General features: G+C 45.1%; 1 protein-coding gene across 6 annotated transcripts in view; it reads right to left on the bottom strand.

Moving 5' to 3' along the window:
* SPEN (spen family transcriptional repressor) overlaps positions 1 to 19519 on the bottom strand; it is a 90601-nt gene that overhangs the window by 803 nt on the left and 70279 nt on the right. For 2 of the 6 annotated variants that reach the window (XM_036349246.1, XM_036349251.1), the window contains 9 exons: positions 18890 to 19015; positions 18426 to 18539; positions 15971 to 16084; positions 15024 to 15124; positions 2542 to 10729; positions 1657 to 2151; positions 1309 to 1503; positions 834 to 992; positions 61 to 419 (listed from right to left, as the gene is read on the bottom strand). In XM_036349246.1, coding sequence (XP_036205139.1) covers positions 288 to 419; positions 834 to 992; positions 1309 to 1503; positions 1657 to 2151; positions 2542 to 10729; positions 15024 to 15124; positions 15971 to 16084; positions 18426 to 18539; positions 18890 to 19015 — 9624 coding nt within the window. In that variant the 3' untranslated portion in view covers positions 61 to 287. Of the gene's footprint in view, positions 1 to 60; positions 420 to 833; positions 993 to 1308; positions 1504 to 1656; positions 2152 to 2541; positions 10730 to 15023; positions 15125 to 15970; positions 16085 to 18425; positions 18540 to 18889; positions 19016 to 19519 lie in introns of those variants that run through there. The other 4 variants (XR_004974014.1, XM_036349249.1, XM_036349248.1 and 1 more) reach the window with 4 other exon arrangements.

Below are 19519 nucleotides of genomic sequence, written 5' to 3'. Positions count from 1 at the left end.
TTTCTCCAAAAAGAGGAGAAACCCAGCCCCAAGGTGTCTGCAAGTCCATCGGTTGGTGGTCTGTCCTTGGGCTAAATGTCTTGTAAACATACATAGTAGCAGCACCACTGCCCAGAGGGGTCTGTCCGCCTGAGCTGGGCCGGCAGGCCAGGAGGGCAAGGCTGGCCGTCTGGCAGTGGAGTCTGTCCCCTTCGGCAGCTTCTTCCTCCACTTGGCTGGGTTGTCCTGTGTGTGTGTTTGCTGCAGAGCCTCGGGAAAATACACTGAGTCGTTGACCGACCAGTGGCTCACACAGAGGCAATGACAATCATGAGGTGGGGAGAAATGTTGGAAATGCTGGCCAGAAGGTCAGGGGCCAGACGGGACAGGTGACTCTCCGAGAACTCGCAGGGTGGGAAGATCTGCAGCACGTAGGCAGGCTGGAGAAGAGGACAAGAGCGTAAGTGGGACCCCCTCTTCACATCACCAACCCCATTGCCATTCCTCTGGACAGGCCCAACGCAGAGAGCCAGGTTGAGTCAGTTCCCTAACCAGCTAAGTCTCTGTGGCTTTGTCAGAAAACTAACGTGAACTAATTTCCTGCGACCCACTTCTATATCATTAGGCTAAAGACAAACCTGCTGTATCAGCTGTCCCTTGATTGTCTCCAGGATGGGCAATGGTGGCCCCACCCAGACACTGCTTATTACCTCGACCCAGAATGCCCTTTGCCCACCTCTAAGAAACTCCTGAACTGCTCTGGCTGCACTAGTGGGCCATGCCACCAGATCAGTCAAATTGCATGACCACCCCCACTGTGTGCACCGAGGAAGGACACTGTGCAGGGAGCTGACCTGATTGGAGCCAGGGTTAGGAACATTGATGATCCCCGCCGCCTGCTTGGCCTGTAGATAGGTGATGAAGGCAGCCTTCAGGGATTCGGTCTGGCTTACGACATCCTCTTGGTCACGGCCACAGGGCAGAGCCAGCAGCAGACAATACTCTGACTCCACCTGGGACAGAGGCAACTGTCAGGGGCCTCCTCACAACACACAGAGGCCTGTCCAACCCAGGGGGTTTGGCTCCTATGTCCACAAAAGCTCCCACCTCTGAAATGACTTGAAAGTCCACCCCTAAATTTGTTGAATGAAAAAAAAGCCTTGCTTTATGTCTAGAGGCATTTTACACTCTGAGGAGAAAGAACATGCCCAGCGCCATCTGCACTAAGAATGCCGTTGCTGCAGCCCATAACAAGGAGATAGGCAGCGGGGGGCCACCCACACCTTATATCCCTGGGTGGGGCAGCTGCTTACCTGGGCCCCATCTTACCGTCATCCTTCGGGTAACCCCTTCCAGCTGTGAGGCCTCCAGCCGCATCCTCTGGGCAATCCTCAGTGGAGGGCCTCCTTCAGAGAGGGGTAGAGACCGATGGGCCAGGACATTGTTGCCAGAGACAAAGTGGAGCTGCACAGCAGCTGTGTCATTCTTGAGGGCCAGGAGGCCCTGCCACACAATGGGGTACTTCTGTTCAAGGGAAAACAAACAGGAAGTGAGCTCATGACTGGACATGGCCCTAGGCAGCAGGCTTACTGTGCTAAGTCAAGTGGGGATCTTAGGACATTTTAACACAGCACCAAGCTTGGAGAGGAGCAGTGGGGGGACCCCTCCCAGACTTACCTTCAGAAGCTGGACCATATCCACAGGCCTCTGGGAAGTCAAGTGTGGAGAGGAGTCTTGTTTGGGGGAGGGCTGGGCTTCAGTGTACAGCAGAGCCAATCCTGGAGGGGTGCTAGGGCCCGAGGTTGTGGAGACAAACAATGGCTGCTTTGGGGCAGCCTGGGCAGGGAGAGGGCCCGGAAGGTCAGGCTTCATGGAGACAGATACAGGGGAGGGATAGGAGATCTGGCTTGTTTCTGTCTGGGTCCTCTGAACCTGGACATGAGGCTCAGCTGGTCTGTTCGCAGGTACGGTTGGGAGGCGAGGCTGTTCTACTCCTGTCTGGGTCCCTTTCGCCTCCTGGGAGACCTGAGGCATCTTGCTGCTTGGTGGCTGGCTAAGCTGTGAGGGCTGCGTGGGCTGGACAGGCTGTGTGGATGGCACAGGCTGCTGGGCAGGCTGTGTAGACGGCACAGGTTGAGTGGGCTGCAAAGGCTCACTTTCAGGAGGGGGACCCTAGAGTTGGGCAGGAAGAGATAGGGACAAGGTGACAGTCTGTTATGAACAACACCCAGCCCCCAACCTACTGGCCTTTGGCCCCAGCAAGAGTCAACTATGAGCATCTCCTCTCAGCTAGGCTCGCGGGGGGGGGGGGGACACGACACTTTAACCAGTTGGTGATGCATTCTGGGGCTCAAGATTGAGGGTTCTGGTAAGAGGAGGTCAAGTGTTCCCTCCCTCCCCACAAAGAGTTCCTTCCCGTGTCCTTAAGCTCTCTGTGCTATGATCTGATCCCTGAAATTTAGCAAGTTTCTCTTTAAACCCACAAGAAGAATGACACACTTTAGGAACCACACTAGCACTTGAATCACTGTTTGCACTAGAAGGCTGATTTGTAGTGCTCACCTGAGTGGGAACCTTGGTCCGGGAAGGCAGGCCGATGGAGGCGGTGGCAGGAAACTGAGTGTGAGTGAGCTGAGCCGGGCCATGGTAGGTGCGGATATCCCCGCATCTGTACTCCTGAAACAGCTCCCCACCACTGGAGTGTACGATCTGCACCCCATGGGTCACCACCACAGGTGGGCTCAGAGGCAGCCCTTGGAGCTGGTTGCTGGGGGTGACTGTAAGGATTCGGGCCTCGCTGTGAGGGGCAGGGGCTGCTTTGGCATCTGTCATCTTGGCAGCTTCTTTCCCTGGCTGCTGAGGGGGCTTGCTGGCTGGTGGCACCTTCACTATACCATCTGCTGCCCGGGGCTGCTCACTGACTGCCGTCACATGAGGGTGCACCATGATCCTCACGTCCCGGGGCACAGTGTATGGGTGCAGTCGGTACTCCGACTGCATGACCAGTACTTCCGACTGCACAGGGGCTGCGGCTCGAGCAACAGGGAGGTGATAATGCACTTCTTCCTCTGGAGCGTGTTGGGAGGCCAGGGAGGACACACCAGCTGTGGCTGGCTGGGGCGTGCCTGCCCGCTGTGGGGCCCTGACCTCTATTTGCTGGGGTTGCAGAGGGGCCCGAGGTGAGTGAAGTGCCTCTGGCCGGATGCTGTAGGTGATGCTAGGCAGTGTGGGCGTGTTCATTCTCACTTCACCCTGGGACAGATGACTAAGGGAGACAGTCTGGGTGATGCTGTGGGGTGGCATGATGACAGACTGCTCTGGGTGTATGCTGGAGATGAACTGAGGCACAGGAATGCCTGCAGCCAGCATGACTGTGGCATTAGTGGAGAGCGCAGTGGACGTGGTCCTGCTGGGGTGGCATGCCCTTGGGAAAAGAGATGGAGCAGGCCCACTGGGTCGAGGAGAATGTGCGTCTGGCTTTGTGGCGGCCAGATGGGAGACAGTTCGATCTGTTGGGGTGCTGGGCCCTGAGGTGATGTGGTTTGCTTCTGCAGGCAGTTTGCTGGGCAGAGCAGGAGGGTGGTGGGGAGTGAGAGCAGACCCCAGGTTAGCCGGCTGAAGGACCTTAGTCTCTATTTTGAGAGTGACAGGGTCAGCAAGCTTTTTATTAGTGGTAACTATGCTTGGGGTGAGAACCAACTGGTTGTGAACCAGCACTGGGGATGTGTTTATGCCCTGGGTGAGAACCTTCACTGTGCCACCCTGGGTGACAGGGGTAGACACAGAGAGGTGAAGGGGCTCAGGCTTCTCCAAGGAAGGACGGTCGGCTTTAACAGATGAAATTACCGGAGATGCATTATATGTCTGGGCAGTTAGCACTAGAGTAGAGTGGGTAGCCACATTTGCATAGCCTGAAGGAGTCTGAGGGCCTTTGGGTGGTGGCTGTGATGGTGCAACAGAATCAGGTTTGACCTGGGACTTGGATACCGACTGTTGAAATTCAATGTCCATGGCACTCGCTGGGGGGATCTGGCTAATCTTGGCGCTGATCCGCTGTGGGCCTTCAGTCTTCTGCCCCGAATAGCTCAGGAGCACAACTCCTTCAGAAGTGTTCACACGCAGCCCAGCTCCAGAGCCTGAGTCTGCTGGACGCTCGTCAATCACAGACATAGACCCTGGGTGGAACCGAATGTTTTCGTTAGTGCTTGATCTCTGCTTGCACTTTGCTGGTGGTGCAATCACGGCACCTGCTACAGTCAATGCACCTGTTGTGGTGGCAGTCACAACACCAGACGCAGCAGTCACTGCACCTGCTGTGACTGTCACTGTACCCGCTGAAGCACTCACTGCAGCCGCTGTAGTGCTCACTGCAGCCGAAGCGGCATTCACCACACCTGTGGCAGTGTTCACTGTGCCCACAGTAGCATTCACCGGAGTGGTGAGAACGTTCACTGGCCCTGTCAGAACATTTACTGGCCCCTTTAGGACATTGACGGGGCCAGCAGAAGTGTTCACCAAACCTTTCAGTGTCGTCACTGAGCCCTTCACAGGGCCTTTCAGGGCATTCACTGGGCCAGTCAGTGCATTCACTGGGACCAAGGAGACATTTACCAGGCCAGTCAGGGCGCTCACCAGACCAGTCAGGGTTTGAGGAGCTGGTTTTGCCAGAGTTATCTTTTGTGAATTCTCCAAATCAATGCTGACAGGCATCCGGCTAATAACAGAAGTAATTTTGGGAGCAATGACTGGAGCCACCTTTTCTTTGTCAGTGGCTACTGCAACCTCTGAGGCCTGGATGTCAGAAGCACTAGTTACTGGAGCTCCTGGTTTTTCTTCTAAAAGAGGCTGTTTAGGTTCAGCTGGAGGGGTTGGTGCCTCATGCAGACAAGGGGCAGCACTGACAGGCTCTGCAATGGCAGCAGTGACACTCGTGGAAGTGATGCCTGTGGCAGATACATATTTGGGGTCCATGAGAATCTTTCTCAGTGTACTGGAGCTGGTGTCAATGTCAGAGGCTTTTGTGTCTGGGGGAAGAGCTGGAGATGGGGTGGACTGAGCCCGAGGTTCCTCCTGTCTTGTGATCCACTCTGTCACCTTAGTAGGGGGACTCTGGTGTGGGATCCCCCCAGAGGTCAGTGGGGGTGGGAGCTTTGCTGCAGTTGCAGAAGGAATTGTGGGGGTAGGTATGCTTGAATCACTGGGTGGGGTCACTGGATCACTTTCAATGATGGAATGCACCTTGAATCTGGCTTGGGGCTCATTGTCCACCAATACTGGCTGGGAGGGAGGGAGAGGGTCTGGGAGCACAGTCCTTTTGGTTGGAGTCTTTTCTTCAACACTGCTTTCTTGGGACAAATTTTCCCTGGATGGAGTCTCGCTTGGGTCAGAAGCACATGTCTCTGGAGGAGTGACCTGGGGCTTTTCACTCTGCTTTTCTTCCGACTGTGGAGCTTCTGGGGTTTGTACCATTGTCCCCTCATTTGTGGCAGGATGATTGCTTTGAACTTGGTTGGGTTGTGAGACACGGGTCTCTGCAGTAGCCCCCGTTTTCTTGTTTGTATTCCGTTTGCGGCGTGATCTAGTTGTTTTATGGCGCCCTTTGTCTTTCCGAGGGAGAGCCACTTCAGCTTCTTTTGATCCCTTAGTTTCCAGCACTGGGTGGGGGGTTTCGCTGCTATTCCCTCCAACTTCCTTGGTATCTGCTGGGCCTGCGGAAGGGTTAGGGGCACTGACTTGTGGGCCAGAAGATTCTGTAGTAGCCTCAGTCTCCCAGATGCCAGACCCAGCCTCATTGGTCTCAGGCTCCATTCCCTCCTCAGGAGTCTGCAGCTCTTGTGAGTGGGGCTGCAGGTCTGTCTGAGATTCTGCAGGGTAAGGTGGAGGTGCTGGGAAGTTTTCTGGCTCCCCAGAAATATCATTGATGATGGAGCCAATGGCCGCAGCCAGTTCCGTTTCACTCGCTTGGTGTGCAGGCTTGTCCCTGTCCTCTGTGGAAAGGCCCTCTGGGGCATCTGTGGCTGCTGCCTTGAAAGCCGCGGAGGCAGAGGTTTCAGTGAGCTTTTCGATGTTCTCCACGGCCTGCTCCAGCTCCATCTGCTTGGCTAACTGATTTGCTTCTGGGGACAGCTTAGGGGCAGACAGATCTTCCTTCTCTGGCTCCTTGTCTGGGCCAGCTGGATCACAGTTCACCTGGGATGAAAGACCCTCCTTGGGTGGACTTCCACTCTTTTCAGGGGAGACTGCCACAACCCCAGCTTCTTTCTCCACAGCCAGCCCTGCAGGGCCCAGAGCCACAGTGGGACTTACACTGGCCTCTACGGTTTTCAGATTTGCAGATTTGTCCACTGCTGACCTAGAGTTTCTAGATCTTCCTCTCTTTGATTTGGAATTTTTTTCAGGGGCTGTTTTTTTCTCTACCACTTCAACTGGGGGGGTTTCAAGTGGAGTTTTGTCTGTGCCAATTTCTTTTTTGTCTCTTTTCGATTCACTTCCTGCTGCTTCTTTATCAGTCTTAGATTTTATATTATTTTCTTTCACATTTACTTGGGGACTCACCTCAGTGGTGGTCTCAGTATGTTCAACATCAACTTTAGGTTCATTTTTCCCCCTTTTCCCATGTGGGCCACCAGCAGCTACTGATTTTTGGGACCGTGGGGATCTCCATCCCTCAGCTGGTTTAAGTGTTTCAACTGGCTCTTTCACCTCAGTCTCCTCTTCTTCTTCAGCTCGACGGCGTGTTTTTGGAGGCCTTCCCCTCCGAGGGGTAGTAGGAACTGCCGCGGCCTCCTGAAGCTCCCGCTCCAATCTCTTCCTGGTCACTCTGGGTTGCTCGATGGGCTCCTTAACTGGAGAGCGGCTTTCGTGGTCACCCATGGTTGCATAGACACTCCTTACATTCCGGCGCCTGGTTCGGCTGAGGGGCAAACTTGGCTCAGGGTGTTCAGTGTCCGTGGCTGAGTTTTTAGAGGCAGCCCTTGTAATCTTCTCGGCCTCCATCTTCAACTCTAAGAGCTTCTGGGCTTCTCCCCGAGGAGAATTGGACCTCTTGAGTTTTTCTCGGTCTATCCTCTCACTCTTCCTTGTGACGGGCTTCTCCACAATACTTGCTACAGCTGCCTGCATGGGGGTCTTGGAACGTTTACTTTTGTTTGGCTTTTTATCTTTTGTAGCAACTGGAGGATCAACCTCTACACCTTCGGAAGCTTGAGGCTGAACCTCAGCAACAACTTCGGCTTTCTGATTTGCAATGGGCTCAACACTAGCAGTAGGGTCTGGCTTGTCTACTTTTGGCTCATCAGCCTCCTTAGGCTTCTGAGTCTGTTTTGAAAGTGGTTGGGTATTGTCAGGTTCTGGGTCCCCACTGATCTCTGCATGGGAAAATGAGGCCCCAGGAGTTGGAGGCTTGGCATCCAGATAAGGCAGCTGGTCAACTGATGAACTTTCTCCAACTAAAGGAGTTCCGGCAGCATCCTTCTCGGCGTCCACTCCTGGGGGCAAGTCTGCCTGTTCAGGTTGTTCCACAGCAAGGGGAGCCAGTTCAGATGCAGGTTTTGCTTCTTCTGAGACAGAGGCTGGCTCCATGGTCTTCTCTTCTGTCACCGAAAGCAGCTCTCCTGTTTTATCACCGGCTGTCTTCTCCAGTGGCAATGATGCCGACTCTGGAGTTAAAACAGTGACACAAGGAGGCCCAGTCGAAGATGGGGTTTTCAGTTCTGACTCTTTATTCTCAGAAGCAGATTCTGGGGTCTTGGGATGATCTTCTGTATCTTCCTGTTTCTCAGCCTCTTTAGGTTTTTGGTCTTTTTCTTTTTCTTTCTGTTGCATTCGTGTGAGTTCCATAAATCTGCTATGGAAAAGAACTACTGGCTCTTGAATCAAATCAGTTGTGCTGTTCACTCCATCAGATGTCTGCCTCCCATATAACCTACCAGAAATGAAGTCAGATTCCTCATCTTTTCTCTCTAGGTGCTGTAAGCGCTTGGAATCTTGTTCAAAGATCGAGCTATGTAAAAAACGAGAAGCAAATAATTCTTGCCTTTCCTGTTCTTCTTCTTTATGATCATCTTTTTTATCATCAATTTTTCCTTCTGAATCAGTCCGAATTTTCTTCTTTTTCATGTACCAAGATGGAATAGGTCTTGGAGCAGAGTCAACTTTTTCTTTATCTTTGTTGTTTCGAAAATTAGCAAATCGAGAGTCCCAATCAAGAAAAGACCAATTTTCTTCTCGAGATGAAGAGAGGGATTTAGCTCTTTCAAGCAAAGCCTTAGTGTCTGGGGTGATTGTCTTATCCAATGCAAAAGAATAAAATTTGTTCCTTTCTAAAGAACTAGAGAATCTTTCATCTCGCTCACGTAGTTTGTCTTCTCTATCCCTCAATAAAAAAGATAATCGAGAACTTTCATATAATGCTGACGCTCTGGGTGAGTGGGATTTGTGTTCAACATCTTCATCAGAATCAGAAGGCACCTCACCAGGTTCTAAGTCGCGTACAGACCTCTTTCGAAGGCTGTCCCTCTTAATTATGCTGTTTGGGAAACTCACATCAAATCTGCTGGCATCTTGCTTCATTTGCGAGTCCCACTGATTTAGTTCATCTTCAGAATTCAAGACAGTTAGTTTTATTTTGGCCATGTCTGCCATCTGTTCTCTCTTGCTGGAATCGTAAGGATTAAATTTTAAGGATTCTTCTCTGACTGTCATATTAGAATAAGGGAGTCCCTTTTCATCTACTTTAGGAGACCCTTTTACTGACATTAGCCTAGGAGAGCCTATGGGGTCATCTTCCTCATGGAAGGAACCATGTCGGATACTGGGAGAACAACCAGTCCTTTCAGAATCTTCGCTGATTTGGCGTGAACTTCTGTAATTCCTCTCTCTCTTGGTGCAGATATCAAAATCAACATGATCCATCCTTTTCTTTTTGCTGGGCGGCGAATCATCAGTGACATCTTGAGGGGGTTTACCTACCTCATGAACAAGACTACGCCTTTCATAGTCATCTACATCTTTTTTAGGACTGCCGAACTTCTCAGACTTGGCTATTTCCATCTCCATCTGCTGTTTTCTACGACTCTGCTCCATTTGTTTTCGGTAACTCTGCGTGTAATCAATATCAATGCCAATTTTTTCTTCAGTATTTACTGAATGTGGTTTCTCTTGGCCTGATTTACATTCAAGTGCTTCATCACGAAGACTGCAATAGTTTTTCCTAATATCTTCTCTCTCTGGTCCTTGCTCATCTAATAACTGCAGCTGTTTGAGCTGTGGTTTGGAGGGAGTAGATTTTTTTGACTGGATTTCTTGATTTTCCACAGATTCACCTACTGGTTCTCCAAGCCTTGCTTGCAGGTCTGAGATGGGTCTTGAGCCAGTCCCAACAGAAACACTGACAAGTTCCTGACAGTCTTTGGGGCTGGGAACAGCATTAAGTCTGTCTAGTTTGATTTTTTTAGAGTCTCTTTTAAGAATTTCTTTCCTCGTGGGCTTTCTCTCAGACTCTCCTTCCTTCAACAGAATGACATCTTTGGACGGCGTGTCAAGCTGCTTTTTTAAAAGCACCCGAGCATCCTCCATCTCTGGACTACTTTTCTTGACTTCTGATTTTTGCCTTTCTGCTTTCAAATTGGAATCTGCAAAACGCCTTTTCCTTGCTTCCAGCTTCTCCAAATCCACAGCACTTACCCCATCAGCAGACTGCTCTGGTTTTAGGTGCTTCCGGGTTTTAAGTCTGCCTTCCTTATCTACCACTTCTATGTGGCTTGAAAGTGCCTTTTCCTTTGGCACTTTCATTCTGACAGATTCCAGTTTAGATAAGTCAGATTTTGCAGGCTCCATGTGAGAAACTTGCAGTTTCTGATCTATGGCAGAAGACTTAACAGTGTCATTATCAAGCTTGGCTTTCAGCTTTTCCAATGGAGTGTGGTCAATCACCTTCCCCTCTTTTTCTTTCACTCGAGTCAAAACCACACAAGGCATGAGTTCTAAGCGGTTTTTTGCTATTCCTTCTTTGTCAGCTTTCTCTCTGCTCAGTTTATTAAAACTCCTTGATTTTTCAGGGCTCTGTTCTCTTTCATTTTCTTGGTCTGTTTCTGAAGATTGGGAACTAGGAGAATGAACTTTTCCTTTTCGTTTCTGCTTGTCAGTTTTGTCCTTTTCCACTTTCTCCTTCCTTATTAAGCGTCTCTCTCTTTCCACTCTCTCAGGATCAAAAGTTCGTTCTTTATCTGTCTTTTCATTTTTTGTATAACGTTCCAAACGAGGTTTGTCAAGTTTATCATATCTTGGAGGGGAAAGTGAGCTACAGCTTCCACTCCGGTCTGAGGACCGGCTATAAACCCTCCTCTCAGAATCACTTGGTAATCTCTCTGACTGTGAGGGAGATGTTCCAGGACTCTGTGGGCGCCGCAGGTGCACCGGACTCTGACTGCGTTCAATTGGCCTCCTCTCATGGTCTCTGTCCCGGTCAGGATCAAATCTTTCGCGTTCTCTTTCTCGTTCCCGTTGCCTGTAACTGTAATCCCGAATATCTTGTTCATAAGGATCACTTCTGTAATCCCTGTATTCCCGAGGATCATCATAATAGCGAGATTCATAATAGTCTCCTTGGTAAGTTTCCCATTCTGAATAAAATTCTCTCCCTCGAGCTGGATAGTCCCGTCTAGAATCCTCAGCATATGTGCCTGGAGTACGAACAGTCTCATAATATGTGCGATCTTGGCTATAATCATAAGATCCCCTTCGTTCCTCTCTGCCAAAAACAAACAAAAAAATATTTCATTCTTTTGTTTCCTTGTCATTTATACATTAAATCATACATATAAGATTACAAAGTCCTGCTTCTAATAATCTTTGCCATTAGTCATTAGACCTGTAATGTCCAATACTGTTGGCACTAGCCACGTCTGACTACTGAGAACTTGGAATTTGGCTAGCCTGAATTGACATGGGAGTGTAAAATACACACCGACATTGATAGATTTAGTTTTAAAAAAAAAAGAAAAAAGGAAAGATACTTCAGTAATTTTTTAACTTGATTATATGTTGAAATGATAATATATTTTAGATATACTGAGTTAAATAAAATTGCACTTTTTCTTTTTACTTTTTTATGTGGTTATTAGAAAATTTAAAACCATAGATGTAGCTTACATTATATTTCTATTGAATAGCAGTTCAACCCATTTTATTCCTTTAGTATTTGGTACTGTGGGTTTTATATATATATATATATATATATATATATATATATATATATTTTATTGATTTTTTACAGAGAGGAAAGGAGAGGGATAGAGAGTTAGAAACATCGATGAGAGAGAAACATCAATCAGCTGCCTCCTGCACACTCCCTTACTGGGGATGTGCCTGCAACCAAGGGACATGCCCTTGACTGGAATCGAACCTGGGACCCTTGAGTGCGCAGGCCGACGCTCTATCCACTGAGCCAAACCAGTTAGGGCGGTATTGTGGTTTTTAATAAGCACCAGCATTAAGGGGTGTCACGTCCCCACATTTCTAAGTCTTTTATAATTACTTTTCTGCCAAAAGATATTCTTACTACAACTTGAGAAACAAATATACTATGTTCCTGACATAGTATTTGAGGGAATAAGTGAAATACTACTTTTAAACTGCAAGCCCTTATGCAAATGGGACATCATTTGCATTCCTGAGCTAAACTATCATTAGAGGTAAAGCATTTTTTTCATTCCATGAATCAACTATTCAGTGAGATGACTACCTTCAACTCTATGGCAAAAGCAAAGACCACTAAGTTCTACTCAAGCATCCTGGACTTGACTACTTTTCTTGACTACTTTTCTTGACTTCTAATTTTCCATAAGCACTGCCATCTGAAACCAAATGAGGCAAAACTAGTTCACAGTGAAGTCCCACACCCTCCCACTTCCTACTTTGGTAGATACTATAAACTCCATTCAACAGGGATTAAATAACCATGGGTAAGAATCAAAGAAAAAAGCTGGAATCAGATAATCAGTAAAATAAGTGAATTTAAGTAGTAATATATAAAAATTAACATCCAGTCCTAGCTGGTTTGGCTCAGTGGATAGAGCGTCAACTGGTGGACTGAAGAGACTCAGGTTTGACTCGGGTCAAGGGCACATGCCCACTGGGGGGCATGCAGGAGGCAGCCTATCAGTGGTTTTCTCTCGTCATTGATGTTTCCATCTCTCTCTCCCCTCTCCCTTCCTCTTTATAATCAATAAAAATATATTTAAAAAATAAAAATTAACATCCACACAATATTATCCAACCTCACAAGATACTGTTCTTTGAAAACTATTTAATGTACATACAGAGGATCTTAATGGATTTTTTTATGTGTTAGGTACCAGTAGACCACCAACACTTTCCACTCAGTTATGGGTAAGAATTCCTGTTAGCACTTAAAAGTATCCTATCTAATAAAGAGGTAATATGCTAATTGGCCCTCACACTGTCGCAAAGATGGCGGTGCCCACAGCCAATAAGGAGGGACTATGCTAATTGACTGCCATGTCCTCAAAGATGGCGGCGCCCACAGCCACAAGATGGCGGCGCCCAGTCCTCTCAGCCCCACTGGGGCAGCAGGTGTGTAGCAAGGCCTGCCTCCAGAGTCCCCCAGTCCCCTCAGCCCTCCAGCTGCCCAGGGCCACCTGAGGCTCAGGTAACCAGGGCCAGCCAAGGCTTGCGCTGCTGGCAGTGGCAGAGGCAGAGGTGTGATGGGGGTGTCTCCTTCCCCTGATCTCCGGGTCACTTCCCGCCCCTGAGGGCTCCCGGACCATGAGAGGGGACAGGCCGGGCTGAGGGAGCCCCCCTCCAGTGCATGAATTTTCATGTACCGGGCCTCTAGTTACAAACTGAGCCAGGATAAAAAAAAACTTTTCTGTCTCTACATATACATACATTCTCTTGCATATGTATGCATACGTGTGTGCCTATGCGCGCGCTCTCTCTCCCCTCTCTCTCTCTCTTACACACACACACACACACACACACACACACACACACACACACCTGACAAAGAAAAGCCTTGTATCGAGAGTAAGGTTCTGGAGGACTGCTGATTTTTTATCTTTTGGAATGTGGATTCCAAACTACTAGTGAAAAACCATCAAGAAGGTTAAGCTTTGCCCTGGCTGGTATGGCTCAGTTGGTTGGGCATGGTCCCATGCACCTGAAGGTGATGGGTTCAATTCCAGGTCAGGGCATATGCCCAGGTTGTGGACTCAATCCCCAGTAGAGGGCATGCAGAAGGGTGAACTTTTGGGAATTTGGCTGTGGGAGACATTTTGCATTTAAAAGCTTTCCAAGTTAAGGACCCAGCTGGGTGGTTCAGTTGATTGGAGCATTGTCCCATATACCAAAAAAGTTGCACATACCTAGGTTGCAGGTTCGATCCCTGGTTGGGGCACATACAGGAGGCAACCAATCAATGTTTCTCTCTCACACCAATGTTTCTCTCTCTCTCCAAAACCAATAAAAAAACATATCCTAGGGTGGGGATTAAAAACCTTCTAAGCTGCCCGGCTGGTGCGACTCAGTGGCAGAGCATCAACCTATGAACCAGGAGGTCACGGTTCGATTTCTGGTCAGGGCACATGCCAGAATTGCAGGCTCAATCCCCAGTAGGGGGCATATAGGAGGCAAACAATCAATGATTCTCTTTCATCATTGATGTTTCCATCTTTCCCTCTCCCTTCCTCACTGAAATCAAAAGAAATATATTTTAAAAGAGAAATACCTTCCAAGTTATTCAATGACCACTACACAATATTCCACATGGAAATGACTCAAAGAAATATATACCTTCTATGATTTAAATAAAAATGAAGCGACGGCCCTGACCAGTTTGGCTCAGTGGATAGAGCGTCAGCCTGTGGACTGAGGGGTCCCAGGTTCGATTCCGGTCAGGGGCATGTACCTTGGTTGCGGGCACGTCCCCAGTAGGGGGTGTGCAGGAGGCGGCTGATCGATGTTTCTCTCTCATCGGTGTTTCTAACTCTCTATCCCTCTCCCTTCCTCTCTGTAAAATCAATAAAATATATTAAAAAAAAAAATGAAGTGACGAGGCAGTAAAAAAAGAATGTATTCAACAGGTTTTTAGCTGGCTGATCAGGATTTGGCTCAATCTTGTCAAAGAGCCTTTTATACTTGAACTGGAATGTCTAAAGACATTTTTCACACACAGCCTTTTGTCTAACACATATATGGGGGTGGAGATCTAGTGGTAACATTCCAGAAGACTTAATCTCATAGACATGTTTGGACAACCAGCTTGATCATATATATGGATGATAGCTTCCAATTTCAAATGTGATCAGCTATTGAATGTGGTGACATTATGTTAGGATATTTTAATATATTCAGTCTAAAAAAGAATCATCATCAGTTTGGGGGCAGTTTTAAGCTAACAGAAATAACATGATTCAGACAGTGAGATCTTGAATTATTCTGAACAGTATTGGTTCTTACAAGCAGCAGAAAAAATATCAAAAACTACATACCATGATTGATTGAAAAAATTAATGAGAGAAATAAGGTTTACTTTTTACATTGCTGAAGTTAGCAATTTATATATATTTTAGATTACTGATTCACAAATAATTTAAAACAAAGAGAGTTGAATTTAAAACAAAGCTCTTTAGCCTTTTGAAAGTTTGTTTTTTTTTTAACTAATTGTATAAGCACATGTATGTTGACAACCTGGATGTTCTCATTTCTAAATATACAGGGCATTTAATAATTTATAATGTACTTCAACATGTTGTTATATTTAATTCAAAACTATACAGCAAGATGATCTATACTAATGTGGCAAAATGTAGGAGCAGTCAGTGAGAAATACAGATAGGTTACCCAACTCCAGTGAGCCACATGAAAACAGGATTCATAAAAATAAACCTGTTTCTGTATAAGGAAAAAGGTTTTTTGGAGTAAGAATAGAAATAAGAAATGAAAAATAAAATTTAATCCCATCTAAATTTTATGTACTAAAATTTTTAAAAATCAAACTATGCTGATAATTTTAAAATACATACCTTCTTTCCATTAACATTTCATAAAAGTCTCTGATATCTTGACCAGATTTTTCCATACAGTGATAAAATGCCAGCTGACTTTCCCGATTTGCAAAATCCACCTTAAAGAAAAAAGAATAGCAGGTATATCTGCAAGTTTCAGATTTAAAAAATGAAAAGTTACCAAATTTTTTAATTCTTCCCAAAATAGTCCTCGACTATTTCAAGAAAGAGCAATCTTTCTAAATGAAGTGAAATAACCCTCATAACAAACTGTATTTTGTTACTCTGAAATCTCTCTCAAATTCTACTAAAAAATTATAGGATTTGCCTTAGCTGGTTTGGCTCAGAGGATAGAGCGTCAGCCTGTGGACTGAAGGGTGCCAGGTTCGATTCCAGTCAAGGGCACATGCCGGGGGTTGCTAGCTCGATCCCAGTGCAGAAGGCAGCCGATCAATAATTCTCTTTCATCGTTGATGTTTCTCTCTCTCCCTCTCTCTCTCTCCCCTCTCCCTTCCTCTCTGATATCAATAAAAATATATTTTTTAAAAAAAGAATTATAAATAAATTACTTGTTATATGGATTTGAGGGGGTAGTTAGACCCTATAAGGTTCTAGAAGGAATGGGATAAGCAAAATGGAAAACTGAAATGATACCTAGCAGGATTCTAGGTTGTCAATTAAATAATCAGAACAACTAAATCCAGCAATCAGAGCTGGGCCTCAGAGTCACTAAAAAGCATATAATATCCATCATCAATACCTTTTTTTTTAAATTGATATATTATTTGGAAAAGACTTATTTCAATCTAACCCATCATCAATGATTCTCTCTCATCACTGATGTTTCTATCTCTTCCTCTCCCTTCCTCTCTCTGAAATCAATAAAAAGAAGACATTTAAACCAAAAAAAGGGCAAGATCTGAATATGACTTTGTTTTGCTTCTGTTTACCTTTACTCTACATACCTTAATTTTATTCCCACCAATTTTCCTCCCCTTGGTCTCTTTTACAGCTGCCTGTGCATATTCAATTTCATTGTAGATAATCAGGGCCATGCCTTTCAAGCGGTCAAACACCACCTGTAACAAAAAACACAACAAAAAAGTAAGAGCCTCATCCACTAGGCACAGTATCAGTCCCAAACAAACTCCTAAGTCACAAGGACACTGTCAAGATAAAATATACTTACATACATTTTATTTATTTACTTATTTTATTTTTGTTAATCCTCACTCAATGATATTTTTCCAGATTTTTAGAGAGAGTGGAGTGGGAGAGACAGAAAGAGACACATCGATTGGCTGCCTCATGCATGGGGATCAAGCCTGCAACTAAGATACATGTCCTTGACCGGAATTGAACCCGGGACCCTTCAGTCAACAGGCTGAAGCTCTACCCACTGAGCCAAACTGGCTAGGGCTACTTATATACATTTTATTCTAGAAAAAATTTCAGGCTTTTCCTGATTATGCATATTGTAGTGAAAACAATAAAATGTGTAAGGACTGTTTAGAATCATGGCTACTGTGGCTTGAGGTATATTATGCCTTATTTTGTTTTTCTGTATTTTACTTTATTTTTCACATTGACTGAATACTACCCACTTTAACATCATTGATAGGTTCTGTGACTTTAAGCAAAATGACATATAATAAAACCAATTTTACCACAGGCTAACTGCTATAAACAAGAGTTAAGTTCCAACAGCATCTCATCAACACTATAATGAAATGACATGGAACAAAACGATGTTATTTGAGAACCTGCTACATTTAAGTAAGCATTCTAGTTTTAGCTAAAAAAAGCAATACTCTTGGCAGAGAGAAAAAAATGTGAAGAGTATTGGATCAACAAAAAATGTTAGTGACTCTTAGTTGTAAGTGGCACTACCATCTTAAAGCTATTGGATTTTTATTTACACTAGCAGTCTTTAACGTGTATTTCTCCAATCAACAAAAGCTACATTTAAAGAAATGTCAAAATTATGCAACATGTCCACCACAGTATAAATCTGCTTTTTTAAAAGCTTTACCTTTACATAATGGAATGGGGCCAGAGATCATTTTCCTGTTTTATTTGTGGATCTGTTACATAAACATTGATTAGATGAATATTCTGTTGTGTAACTGTCTTGATAAAGTCATCATTAGCCCTAGCCCGTTTGGCTCAGTGGATGGAGCTACGGCCTGCGGACTGAAGGGTCCCAGGTTCGATTCCGGCAAGGGCACATGCCCAGGCTGTGGGCTCGATCCCTAGTGGGGGGCGTGCAGGAGGCAGCTGGTCAATGATTCCCTCTTATCACTGATGTTTCTATCTCTCCCTCTTCCTTCCTCTCTGAAATCAATGAAGAAATATATATTTTTTAAAAAAGTCATCATCATTAAAAAAAATCAAGTCTAATTACATATTAGTGTGAACATGAACAATCCTATATAATAAAAGGCTAATATGCAAATTGTCCCCTCGGGAGTTTGACTGACCGAGAGTTCAACCACTCGCTATGACATGCGCTGACCACCAGGGGGTAGCACAGAACAAAGGAAGGCCCCGGCCAGAAGCCAGGGGAAGGAAGGCCCCATTTGGCCCTCATCGCTGGCCAGGCCTAGGAACACTACCCGTTCATGAATTTCATGCACCAAGCCTCTAGTTATGTAATAGACTGTCTAATTTTGCCCAGCTGGTGTGGCTCAATGGTTGACCATTGACCTATGAACCAGGAAGTCACGGTTCAATTCCAGGTTGTGGGCTCAATCCCCAGTGTGGATCATGCAGAAGGCGGTCGATCAATGATTCTCTCTCTTCACTGATGTTTCTCTCTCCATTACTCTCTGAAATCAGTAAAAATATACATTAAAAAAAAAAAATGCCCTAGCCTGTTTAGCTCAGTAGATAGAGCATTAGCCTGTAGACTGAAGGGTCCTGGGTTTGATTCTTTTTTTTTTTTTCTTTCTGGGTTTGATTCTTGATTAGGGCACATGCCCAGGTTGTGGGCTTGATTCCTAGTGGGGGGCGTGCAGGAGGCAGCCAATCAATGATTCTCATCATTGATGTTTCTAGCTCTCTCTCCCTTCCCTTCCTCTCTGAAATCAATAAAAATATATTTTAAAAAAAGACTGTCTAATTTTACTGTGAGATAAAATTATAAAAATCTCTAATAAACATTCTATTTAACAGTAGTGTGTACATTAATTGCAAAATTAATTAGCTCAGCTGGTTCAAAATAGTTTTCAAAATATTCATATCATAAGCTAATATAGATGAGCTGCCCTTCTAGGCCAATTTTTAGAAAAGAGGATTTTATTGTATGAGTTATTAAAGAAAAGAAAAAGTTGGCACTAGAAATTGAGACTGAAAGGACAGAATATCCAGAAAAGAGAGTCAGAAGTAGCTTTAAACTACATACCAAAACCTCCCACCTACCTTTATCACAGGCCCATATCGGCAGAAATGTCGTGTTAAATATTGATCCGACACATTTGCAGAAAGCCCATCTAACCACACGCAGTTTGTAGGCATGCTCTTTCCAAAACCCAGCTGAATATAAAAGGCGAAATTTCTGTCAGTAAAGTCACCAATTATTCAACTACAGAATTCTGAGAAAACCTGTCTTCTGTAGGAATCTCGTCAAACCAACATCTCAAGTGGAAAACCATTGGGTTATATCAAGTAAAAACTTTTTTAAAAAAAGTAATACTGCCTAAATAAGCAAGTCTTTACTTTAGATTATAGTATAACAGAATGAGAATGCAGAAATGTACCACCTTTAGGTTATCTAACTGTATTACTGAAAACTTAAATAATGAGACATATGCAAACAAAACAAAACCAAACCCTCCAAATCTTAAAAATCATAATAGTACAATAATTTATGCAAATTTCTTTACCTTAAGGCGGTTATTTCCAAGGTATTCCCCATCCATCTTCTTAATAGCCTTACAAACGCTGGCAATATCACAGTATTGCAAAAATGCATACTGAGGAACTCCATTAACTTTTTTAATATCAATATCCTGAAAAGGCCAATGGATACCACTTAATGATACAAAAAAGTAATCAGAAATTTATTTTCAACAAGAAAATAAATAAAAATAAACCTCATAAAGTCCATATGAGGTATATATTTCTCAAAATAGTCATAGTCCCAAAAATAATTTTCTTAGATAAAATTGTACATCTTCATGAAACTGTAAATTAGTGTAAAAACCTATATAACAGCATTTGTAATCACAAACCATGAAACCGTTCTCATGAAACTCTCTGCAGAAGAGCAACTGCACTACAACTCAAAATCTGAAATTTATAATACCTATTTTAAGAAAGATGTATGATAGTAAAGAAAAGGCAGCCTATTTTATGAAAACCTAAAAAATAATTCTGCAGTATCTGAAGGACTTACTAGAAACAGACCATTTAAAATATACTATCTGGCCCTGGCTGGTTTGGCTCAGTGGATAGAGTGTCAGCCTGTGGCCTGAAGGGTCCCAGGTTCGATTCTGGTCAAGGGCACATGCCTT

The sequence above is a fragment of the Myotis myotis genome, unplaced genomic scaffold, assembly GCF_014108235.1.
Source record: "Myotis myotis isolate mMyoMyo1 unplaced genomic scaffold, mMyoMyo1.p scaffold_m19_p_2, whole genome shotgun sequence".
NCBI classification, from domain to species: Eukaryota; Metazoa; Chordata; class Mammalia; order Chiroptera; family Vespertilionidae; genus Myotis; species Myotis myotis.
This window is presented reverse-complemented; position numbering and strand designations above follow the sequence as displayed.